This window comes from Danio rerio, chromosome 21, assembly GCF_049306965.1.
Source record: "Danio rerio strain Tuebingen ecotype United States chromosome 21, GRCz12tu, whole genome shotgun sequence".
NCBI classification, from domain to species: Eukaryota; Metazoa; Chordata; class Actinopteri; order Cypriniformes; family Danionidae; genus Danio; species Danio rerio.
This window is the reverse complement of record NC_133196.1, coordinates 23,962,632-23,975,087: the sequence shown is the minus strand read 5'-3', so window position 1 is coordinate 23,975,087 and position 12,456 is coordinate 23,962,632. Positions and strand designations below refer to the sequence as shown.

At 34.6% G+C, this 12,456-nt stretch overlaps 1 protein-coding gene across 7 annotated transcripts in view; it reads left to right on the top strand.

Moving 5' to 3' along the window:
- Positions 1-12,456, top strand: part of myo5b (myosin VB) — a 101,066-nt gene that overhangs the window by 32,942 nt on the left and 55,668 nt on the right. For all 7 annotated transcript variants that reach the window (XM_073934874.1, XM_021468887.2, XM_021468888.2 and 4 more), the window contains exons 3-7: positions 1,362-1,533; positions 6,285-6,429; positions 10,195-10,351; positions 11,019-11,162; positions 11,249-11,330. In XM_073934874.1, the coding sequence (XP_073790975.1) occupies positions 1,362-1,533; positions 6,285-6,429; positions 10,195-10,351; positions 11,019-11,162; positions 11,249-11,330 (700 nt within the window). The remainder of the gene's footprint in view (positions 1-1,361; positions 1,534-6,284; positions 6,430-10,194; positions 10,352-11,018; positions 11,163-11,248; positions 11,331-12,456) is intronic.

Below are 12,456 nucleotides of genomic sequence, written 5' to 3'. Positions count from 1 at the left end.
TAGTTTACCAGGAGCCACAGTTCAGACCACATGAGACTTTTGGAGTAACTGAAGAGTTTAAATGCAGTCAAAAATTACTATTTGCATGTGTTTTGAAGGCTTGTGACTGTGTAAGCATTCAGGCATGAGATTTTAAAGTATTTAGGCACATGAAATTGGTGTACTGTTTGTAACTCTAATAAACATGTAGTTATTGAATTATTTAAACAATAAAGAATATACAGTGTTATTTTTCATTTTATTATTGAATTTATGTATCTAAATACTGTGATGTAAAATATTTCACTCCTATCTTCCCAATTATAATCCAGAATAGCCCCCATAATCTTCCAGAAAAATCTCAGAATAATCAGTCTACATTTAACAATTCTATTCAAATAGAGCTATTTAGGCTATCTGGTGAAGTTGTATTTATATTGCAATATAAAATGCAGCAAAAAAATATATGACTTAGTCAAGTTTTTCCAATATCATGCAGCCCTATTTCACATTATTTGTTTTACAAAGTGTAGAAATCAGAAATTAGAGGTTATTTATAGTGGTTATTTTTCATATCTAGCATGAACTTCACTCGATATAGTGGATATCTTGGTAATTATGTACCTTTAATTAAAAAACCTTCAGACAGATTCTTTGAAAATGTATAAATAATTTTGATACAATAAATATTATAGTAGTGTATGTTTATTTTAGTATTTTTGCAGCCATAATATTTCATAATTTAACATTGAAAGTCTGGGTCTGCGCTGATGCAAAAAAAGACTTAATATATTTTAAGACCATGTGAATTTGAGCAGTTTCAGTAATGTTCTACTGAAAAAAGTCACCTACATCTTGGATGGCCTGTGTGTGAGTAAATCAACAGCAGGTTTTGCTATTTTTGGAGAACTGTACTTCAAAGAATGAACTCGCATGTCACAAAAATGTCTGTGCTTCCTATCTGGGCATAGCTAAAATATTTCATTCAGTTAAAACTGGATTGGTTGGTGGCATTTGGCAAACAGAACTATACTGTGTTTAATCATTCATGACACAGCAGTTGTGAATTAAACCAGATCTTAACTAGATCGTAATGCTTCCTGCATTAGTTCGGGTTTCACTGCTCTAAAGAAAGTGTGTCTAATGAATCATTAACCATGTTTTGGTGTGTAAGATGTGCAGTCTCTCAGAGAGATGACTGTACTGCATATTCTCTAGTGTATTATCAAAAACAATGTTGGGGAAACCTGAATAAACCAGTAGATGAAACTCTCTGTTGCATGTAATGTATTTCCAACACTTCAGAAAGTTTCGTCAGATTGTGATTTGAGTCCGGTCAGTTTCTAAAGTACTGTTTCTGGCATTGCTGTCTCTGTTGATAGACGTTAGAATATCCAATTGGTTCCAAAGACAATCCGCTTCCATTTCTCCGGAATCCCGATATCCTGGTAGGAGAGAATGACCTCACGGCTCTCAGTTACCTCCATGAGCCTGCTGTGCTCCACAACCTCAAGGTCCGCTTCCTCGAGTCCAACCACATCTACACCTATTGTGGTAAGTCATGCTGTACGTCAATGTCTCTGATTGAATGTGGTGTTGAGCAGATATATGGGTTAAGCTTTGAGAATTTTGGCTGATTATGAGAGATACATAAAATGTAGTTACTGACAATGGCTTAGGTTGCATTTACAGTACACTGCAACTCTAAGGCATGCAGTGACACACAGTCATATCATTTGCTGAACAGATCCAGCCTTTTTGACGCTCATAAATGTTCATGAAAGTCATTGTGCTGCATGTATTAGGAGGTTTGCTGAAGGTGTAGCTGTCATGCAGTAAGGGGTTTGCATCTTTAATAAACTATGACAGTTCGCGTTACTTAAAAAGTACGAATGATTAATAAATCCATATGAAACAGTCTCTTAAAAGTGATGTTGTGTTGCTCTCACACTACAAGCGTACCATGCCAAAGTCCAACCGATCTGTGCTCGGTTGAGGGTCTAACGTTTCTGGGCACGGTTCAGATATCCTAGTGTGAGTACACCCTTAAAGGAAAACTTTACTTTTTTTTGGAAATAGGAAACTCGCCTAGAGTAAGTAAGTAGGTTAAGTTTTACCCTTTTTATATCCTGTCATTCGATCTCCAGGCCTGGTGGGAACACTTTTAGCTTAGCTTATCATAAATCATTAAATCAAATTAGATCATTAGCATCTTGCTAAAAAAAATTCAGAAAGAGTTCGGATCATTTCCCCTTAAACCTTCAAAGACTATTCTATAGTTACAACATCTCAATTGAATATATAGTTTTGATATTTATTTAATTTTTATTTCTGATAATATTCTGTATTTTATGTATCATTTAATATTTAGTTTTTGGTGATTTTTAGTAAATGCATTTAAAATTTGATTAAGCAATTTTATGTAGGCTCTGGCGACGCAGTGGCGCAGTAGGTAGTACTGTTGCCTTACAGCAAGACGAACGCTAGTTCGAGCCTCGGCTGGGTCAGTTGGCGTTTATGTGTGAAGTTTGCATGTTCTCCCTTCGTTCACGTGGGTTTCCTCCGTCTGCTCCGGTTTCTTCCACTGTCCAAAGACACGCGGTACAGGTGAATTGGATAAGCTAAAATTGTCTGTAGTGTATGGATGTTTGCCAGATATGGGTTGTGACTGGAAGGGCATCCGCTGAGTAAAAACCTGCTCGAGAAGTTGGCGGTTCATTCCGCTGTGGCAATACCGGATTAATAAAGGGACTAAGCTGAAAAGAAAATGAATGAATGTAGGCTCTGTCTTCTTTTCATGGCTCACAATAGCAGTAAAAAACAAAAAACAACTGAGGTGTGTGTGCGCGCGCGTGTGTGTGTGTATATATATATATATACACAGTTGAAGTCAGAATTATTAGCCCCCTTTAGATTTTTTTTTCCAAATAATGTTTAACAGAGCAAGGAAATTTTCACAGTATGTCTGATAATATTTTTAAGGAGAAAGTGTTATTTGTTTTATTTTGGCTAGAATAAAAGCAGATTTCACTTTTTAAAAACTTTTAAGGACAAAATGTCTTAGCCCCTTTAAGCTATATATGTTTTCAATAGTCTACAGAATAAACCATTGTTATAAAATGACTTGCCTAATTAACCTGCCTAGTTAACCTATAACCTAGTTCAGCCTTTAAATGTCACTTTAAGCTGTATAGAAGTGTCTTGAAAAATATCTAGTAAAGTATTATTTACTGTCATCATGGTAAAAATAAAATAAATCAGTTATTATACATGAGTTATTAAAATTATTATATTTAGAAATGTGTTAAAAAAATCTTCTCTTTGTTAAACAGAAATTGGGGACAGAAAATAAACTGGGGAGCTAATAACTCTGACTTCAACTGTATATTTTTTCTGCATATATATATATATATATATATATATATATATATATATATATATATATATATATATATATATATATATATATATATATATATATATATATATATACATATATACATAGATACATACATTTGATGCAAAACTAAAGATATATATATATAAAGAGAGAGAGAGAGAGAGAGAGAGAGAGAGAGAGAGAGAGTTGTTTGTTTTTATATATTTTATTGTATAAGGTAAAAAAATATATATTTCAAAAAATCTGGAAAATAAAAAAGTTTAAATATAAGTATTTGACCCCAATACAGTTTGCATCAAATTAATTAATTGTAGCGAAGATCTACAGTAGTTTTAGCTTATTTTCTTCATTGTTCTTGTTTTAAAACAGATTTTCTCCTGTTTTTAATGACTTCTAGCTCTCGGTCTCTGTGCACTTTTTGCAAATTCTGCAAACCAGCTGTAAAGCTTGATGCTGGGTATCCAGGGTCAACAGACTTTATTGAAGAGGAACAAAGACAGCATCTCTGTTTAGTCTACAGTCATTACCCTCAGTTTCTCTGTTAGTTACTATGTTCCTATGACAACATCCCCTTGTTAACAGGTGGCATTTTGGGATTGCGTTGGATTTATGGGTGTGTGTGTTTACTGACAAGTTGTTCTGGAGAATAAGACATATTATGTAATGTATGATTGAATCCAAACAAACTTCCTGACGTGTCCTCGCAGACAATCAGGAAGAGCGTCTCTACTGTTTAAATACACCTACACCATGGTCATATGGTCAGATTTTTGTGGTGGAGTCTAAGGACCGCCCAGCTGTTGTTTGTCTTTTTATTGTTGTGCTTTTGTAATGACTCAGTGATTCTCATTATGGTGTCTGCCAGGTCATAACAAAGGCCGTTGCTTCATAATTCCTCTTTATGCTTTTTATGCCTTTCATGTTCTTTTGTACTGCCACATACGTGTGTCTGTGTTGTGTTCTGTCTTTGACACTGACACATCATGCATTAACGTGATTATGATTGCAGTGACATCACTTGAGGATTGAAGCCACCTTATATTTTAGATCTCCAACAGACATTTTAAAATACTTTTGAATTGATTTGTCCATTATTTATCCATATTCATATTGGATAAATAATTTCAAATATTTAAATGATGTATTAAGGTATGACTCTGCGGGTGGAAAGAGTCAAAATTAATTAATAGTTATCAGAACTCTTCCTCAGTTGATTAAGCTAAGAATTATTAATTTTTTGTATTACAAGATTTCTGAAATGTTATGTTTAACGTTATGTTATGCAAATTAGTTTTCATTGTTTGCATACTTTTCTTTGAGGTAACACTTTAATTTTAAAACCAATTCCCATTATTAACTACTGGGTTTATTAATATGATAATAATAAATTCCTATTAGTAAGATATTGGTTTTTATTCATACTTAAAAAAAAAGTATTATAGAGGATTGTTATTCTACATTCCTAATCCTACCCAATACCTACATTTTATATTACTATATTACCATTAATACACAATAAATTAGCAGTGGCGCAGTAGGTAGTGCTGTCGCCTCACAGCAAGAAGGTCGCGGGTTCGAGCCTCGGCTCAGTTGGCGTTTCTGTGTGGAGTTTCCATGTTCTCCCTACGTTCGCGTGGGTTTCCTCTGGGTGCTCTGGTTTCCCCCACAGTCCAAAGACGTGCGGTACAGGTGAATTGGGTAGGCTAAATTGTAAACCGTAGTGTATGAGTGTGTGTGGATGTTTCCCAGAAACGGGTTGCGGCTGGAAGGGCATCCGCTGTGTAAAAATGTGCTGGATAAGTTGCCGGTTCATTCCGCTGTGGCGACCCCGGACTAATAAAGGGACTAAGCCGACAAGAAAGTAAATAAATGAATGAATAGTACTTTTCTTACATAAAAAGCAACTCAAAGTGCTTCATAAGTGTAAGCAAATATTAAAAACAACATAAACCTTTGGGTACTCAAATATAGAAACAGATATAAGCAAATGCAGAAAATATAAACATAAAACAAATGTAAGATGATACTTAGAATAAAAATAGAGACAACTTAAATAAGCAAATTAATACATACATATGCTTAATTTATCTATATGCACACTCTATGTATACACACGCATACATATACATATGACATTAATATAATAGTTTGTTAATTGCAAGTATTGTACCTTAAAATAAGACCAAATCTGAATATCAGTTAAAGTCAGGTTCAGAATTCAGAATTCAGGTTCAGTTCAGAATATTAGAGTGAACTGTTTTTCCCGAGGTGATTTTAGGTGTCCCTTTTCATCATTGCATTATAAAATACTGCAAACATCCAAAAAAATTACATTTATTTATACAATTAAATAATGTGTCAACACATTACTCTGTAAAAGCATTTAGAACACTGATATGAATAAAATTGTGATATCTGTATGTAAGTGCTGCTGAAATCCATATTTATGGCTTAATGTAGGAGAAAAAAAATATTTTGAGAAAACGGCTCCTAAAAATATGTTTTGTCTGGAAATTTCATCATAAATATCAGCCATTACCGATTAGGCACGGGCCGTATCTTACTCATACCTAAGGAACGGTATAGTAAAAAATTTCAACAGTTTAAAAACTTGACTTTTCCAAACCGGGGTGTACATTAAACACAGTTACAGTTACAGTTACACTTTGGGTGTATTTCAAAACTAGATAAATGCACCATATAAATACACATTACATTACATAAACTGAAAAGGTGTGATGAAAAAAAAGTGTATTGTGGATGCTTTTTTTCTGTCAAACTAAAAAAACTCCAAAATCTCCAAATTGACAGGTGCATAAAAATAACAGCGTTTTGGCCAGTAGTGTATTTTTTTAACAATGCTGCAAAGCTGTGAATTGAAAAACTGTTAATTTTTTCCCCTCAGGGATTGTTCTGGTGGCCATCAACCCGTACGAGCAGCTACATATCTATGGAGAAGAAGTCATCAATGCATACAGCGGGCAGAACATGGGGGACATGGACCCTCATATATTTGCGGTGGCCGAGGAAGCTTTTAAACAGATGGCCAGGTGTGAGCTAGCTTTTTTATAATCTTGCAAAATGACAAGCTCATTTAAATAAATAGAAAAATTTATAAATATTCAGAGTGCTAAAAAGCCATTTTAATCCACCCTCCTCACTCCTCACTGACAAAACCAAAATCACAATAAGTATTTCTGGATCCTATAATTGGATAATAATGCATTTAATTAAATAAAATATTTATTTTATAAGTAAATATATTTATATAATTTTTAAAAATGTATAATAATTAGTTCCTAGTGTACAACTGAAAGGTAAAATTTTTGGGGTCAGTTTTTTTTTTACTTTTACTAATTAATACCTTTATTCAGGAAGAATGCATAATATTCATTAAAAGTAGCAGTATAGACTGCAAAGATGTTATCGCCTCGAAGAGCTTAAGAAACTACTTTCAGAAGCTAACCCTGAAACTTTTGAATGGTACATTTAAAATATTTCTATGTTATATTTTCTATTTCTTTTGGATCACAATAATTCTAATCGTCTCATAAATTAATTATCTTAATGTGTCCATCTGCATTTCAGTCTTTCTTCTAAAGAAACATCTTAAAGCTGAATCTTAAAGCTGTTTATTAAGCGATGTTGCCTTTTAATAAAGAGCTCTGCTTTTAGAGCAGTGACTTCCACTGGCTGTAAACAGAAAGTGACATCACACACTTTTAAAGCTGTAAGTAATCCAAAATCTCAGCTTGACTCAGTAATGGATGGAGTGGGTGAATAATTGCAGTGTACGCAGCATCATTCCTCCATCCTTTGTATTTACATGTGTTTTTTTTCTTTTTGGTGCTTGAAACAAAAGACAAAGCCATTTGCGCGTCAGGATTAAACTCGAGCTAAACATCCTACGCCTAGTTATTGTGACTCTTAATGACTTGTGCAATGCTGGAGTCCTGAAATAAGCAGGAAAAGACGAGGCAAGGCTTGTGGTCTGACTCTGTGTGTTTGATTAGTTGTTTAGGTGGGGTTTGCACTTGTCAGTTAGCCTGAATGGACATGTCAATTATTCAGGAGTGTGTCGAAGAGGCCCACCACTGCGTTTAGGTTTTCCTGTGAAAGCTCTCATGGGTAATGGGTGTTTATTTTGTGTGGAATGCATTGCATAAAGACTTTTCGGGCCTATAATACACCCAATGCAATAAGGTGCAAGACGTGTATGGCATGATTTGTTGCTATTTTCAGACCAGCGCAACCATAATTTTTAGGTTTTGCGCCACATAGTTTTGGGGACTCTAGGGTGTGGTGGTCTAAAAAGTTGCCGCGTTGTTATTTGGAGCAACTGAAATAGACTAAAAGCAATTAAAAGACTAAAATCAACTAAAAGCAAGTTCAGCGCAGAGCATGTTAGTTATGCACCTAGCAGGTCTAAATGTTTACACATTGCTTAATACACAAAGGATGAAGTTGAGCATTGTGTAGATCGGGTTGGTTCTGCTGCATTTGTAAAGAAACTGGATCTTTTAAAGGGTTATTGGCAGGTGCCTTTAACTCAGCACGCTGTTAAGATTTCAGCGTTCGTTAGTTGGTCAGACAACTTTCTGCAGTATGCGGTTTTAGCCTTCAGGATGCGAAACGTCCCTGGTGGTTAAACTCAGGTGGCATCAATCTGTAAACAAAAGAAATCAGGAAACAGAAAAAAAATGCAATATAGAAAGAAAACTAGAACAGTCACGGGACGTAACACAATACACAAATATCTTTACATATGAAAAAAAAAATAAAGGATTAAAATGGTACAAAAATGATTATTTTCAACATAAATATAAAAACCACTGTCTCCATGCCTTCTTCAGCTCGGAGGGCTTTTTCAGTTTATTCATGACAATTTGCATTTGTTTAATGTTATTATCATTAGCAGTATTATTTATTATATGCATATTTATATTTGTTTTAATAAAAACAAGTTTAGGTTTGTCTACCTGTCGGGTTTAAGCATAAGAATAGGATGTGAGTTTGGACGTGTGTTTTTTGACCATACTTTGAAATTATTGTTCATTTATTTGTTTGCTTAAAATTAGAACTGAATTTAGAAACAGTTTTGAAACAAATCTTTACACTTAAAAAACTAAATTAAATATTTACAGTAGGCTAATGGGTATCTTCAGTGGAGTGCGTTAAATAACGTTTCCTTATTCACTAAAGTAAAGGAGTAAAGAGTAAAAGTTAAAGTAAGAAGAAAGTAAAGAGGCCATTTGGAGGAGGCTCATTCTTTATCCTCACACTGCAGATGATCTGTTTAACTGTTTTCTCGCAAGTGAAGCATTTCGTTTTTCTATTTACTAAGTCTGCCATGTAAATAGCAAATGTGCCATGGGAATGGGAATATGAGATATCACTCTGTGTAGTTTTATGCACGTTATGCTTAAAACACACCCATAACTCATTAAGAGAATAAGCACAACCCTGTTAGACCTTGCGACAGGGCGCTAACTGTATTTTTCTGTCCTTAAAATAGCAAAAGTGGATTCGGACATGCCTTTAATGCTTTTGCGCCATGCGCTTTACACTTTGCACCTAGATCATTAAAATAGAGCTCATTGTTACAGATGGTCCAGTGGGGACTGGGTGGGTTTTTGATTAGAGATTTCAGAGTTAAAAGAGGTTTTAAAGTGCAAGTCAGTGGCTATTAAATTGCGCCTTTAAGTCATATTTTTTTATAATAAAGACATGATAAACTCTTGTACTCAACATCCACTTGGGTAAGTCATTGGGTGCAATAGCATACGAATTTTACACCTGCTTTTTTCTTTTTGCTATTTTTTTTTTACTATTCACTGCAAAATGTTCCTGATCCTTGCATTTATTGTAACATTTAATCAACATTAAAAAAAATGTTTTAATTTGTAAACCATGTATTAATCATTAATAATAATCATTATATTATAATATAGTATTTATTTTTTAATATAAAAGATTTATTTGTAAATTATATATTTATTTATTTATTTAATTATATATTTTGTTTAAAATATTTTTAAAATCATTTTTATTTCACATTAAAAAATGTAGCTAAATCATTTAGAATATATTGTTTTTGGTGTATGTCTTTTAGATATATTGTGTTACAATTCACAACATTCATGGCTAGGTTTGACATGACACAGAGGTGTCAAAGTTTGGTAAATTTTTGATACAACAAAAAGAAAAAAATATTGATTTTTAAAGAAAAAAACATTTATTAAAACTAAGATTATAAAACATGATAGATCTATGATGGAGCTATACTTGACCCATCTTCTGGGGTGTCTTATTATTATTAAAGAATGTCTTGTTGAGCATAGTGGCACAGAGAATCCTATAATTTATTCAGTTTGAGCTCTTTGTCTTTCAAATATGGATTAATGTACCATTAATGGTGTACCATTACACACCTTATGTTTATATAGTTTTTTGTGTGTATTTTACATTAGTTTTTTTAGACACACTTTATTTGAATTTGTTATGTATGTATTTGTAAATACATGTTGCTAAAAATATTTATCACCTTTTTTAAATTAGTTGCTTTTGTTTTCACACAGGTTTTTTTGGGCCATGTTTATGTTATTCGGATTGTTTCATACTTGCATACCAAATAAAACAATCACATTGTCTGGGGCTTGTAAAACAGTTCATATGAATCAAATATGTTTCATATTCTTCTTTATTCTGCATCTAAATAGTTAAATGCACTTTAGCATATCATATCATCTCAAGTATTCATCAGCGCACAGTCTTCATTACTGTTTCTGCTTGTAAACTTGACATTTCTCCTGCAGAGATGAGAAGAACCAGTCCATAATTGTGAGCGGTGAGTCGGGAGCTGGTAAAACCGTTTCGGCAAAGTATGCCATGCGCTTCTTCGCCACAGTGGGAGGATCAGCAAATGACACCAATGTTGAAGAGAAAGTTTTGGCTTCCAGTCCCATTATGGAGGTATGCTCTGATACAAATCCTCTAATTCAAGTAATTCTACTGAGAAAAAAAACACCCAAGTCAGTCTTCGTCAATCAGACAAGAACTTTACTTCACAAGAATACTTAGTGTTGAATCTAATGAATTTGTGCCACCAAGTACTACTATTATGTGCAGAGGCTGTAAAGGTGCCCTCGATTCACTCATCGCTCCGTCTCTGACACACTTAAATTAGGAAATTAAACTGAAGAATCACCAGGCCTGTTTGAAAAGATAAGAATGAAGCCGGCATGTGTGCCCTTCAGGAAGATAATCTGTGTGCAAGTGAGAGTGGCCAAATCTCACAGTCAATTTAGAGATAGCACTATAGCGGAAATGAGCACTGGCGATAGAGACGCCTCTTGGGATGCAAACTGAGAGCTAGAACGTCCTATTACTACAGGTGACTCATAACATACCAGCTCAGACAAACAAATAATCCCAAATCACAGTAATTATTCATTACAAATGATGTCGCAAACAGGATTCAAGGTTTACGGCTCTTGCACCTTCTGTTGTGAAAATCTTTCTCCACCCTTATTGCATTCTATTATGCATCAATCATTGTAATTTGATAAGCTGCTGTCCCAGTTTAAACCAACCAAAGTGTGACTAGACTGTAATTAAAGTTTTTTTTTTTTCAATGTAGGCCATTGGAAATGCAAAAACAACCCGTAATGACAACAGCAGCCGTTTTGGGAAATACATCCAGATCGGCTTTGACAGGAGATATCATATTATTGGTGCCAATATGAGAACGTACCTGCTTGAGAAGTCCAGAGTAGTGTTTCAGGTGAGTTTCACTTAGAAAGGATGCTTTAAGGCCATTTTCAGCCCACTGTGCATGTCTGTGTGCTAAACATTGATATATCGTTGCAGGCTGAAGAGGAGAGGAACTACCACATCTTCTACCAGCTCTGTGCTTCATGCTCTCTGCCAGAGTTTAAGGATCTTACCTTGAGTAAGTGGCAAATGTTTTAGAGATATGCAGATTAGCTGTAAAAGTGAATCTGGAATGGCTGACACTTGCCTTTGGTGGTTTAAATTGTCTCTTTAGAACTAGACACAGATTACAGTGTTTATACGACACTTCATAAGACATTCTGCAAGATGGCAAATGTGCAGTGACCAAAAGAGCTTATCATACTGAAGTTTAAGACAACATGTAGTTACAAAAAAACACTAGTAAATTAAGAAAAGATCTTCAAATCGTCATAACAGAAACACATTAAGAAAACACACTGCAAATGCTCACAACGCAAACAAATTATGTTGCCCAATACCGCATCATCTTGGAAATTACAGATACAAGTCCTGCACAGTGGCCAGAGGGATTTTGAGCCATTCTTCATGCAGAATAAGGGCTAGGTCACTAGGTGATGCAGATGGAGAAACACTTTTCCTGACTTGCTCCTCCAAAACACCCCAAAGAGGCTTAATAATAATATTTAGATCTAGTGACTGTTAAGCCCATGGCAGATGTTCAACTTCACTTTCATGTTCATCAAACTACTCTGTCACCAGTCTTGCTGTGTGTATTAGTACATTATCATCCTGATATACGGCACTGTCTTCAGGATACAACGTTTGAACCATTAGGTGCACATGGTCAGTGATGCACCCATCTAGGACAAGTATTGGGCCTAGGGAATGCCATGATATTGCAGCCTAAAGCATCACTGATCCACCCCCATACTTTGCTCAGGGCATGTAACAGTCTGGTTGGTACGCTTTTTTGGGGCTTCTCCACATCATAACTCTGGATGTGTGAAAGTCAGTAAAGCTGGAATCATCAGAGAACAAGGTCATACTTTACTTTGATGGTCCATTTGTTGAATTGAAGTTACATTGCATCTACAGTACATGCCAACTAATTCTCATTAGATTATAAGTAGACTGTTAGGTTGGGATTTGGGTTAGTGTAAGTTGACATGTACTTTCAAAGTTTCTTATAGTCAGTTAAATGTCTGTTGAAGGAGCAGTATCAATAGATATTAAGCAGACAGTCTACTAAAACTACTAATAAGTGTTACCGAGAACAATAAATGTTTCACATTGTCCACAGCCCAAGAATTTTGCTGCTGAAA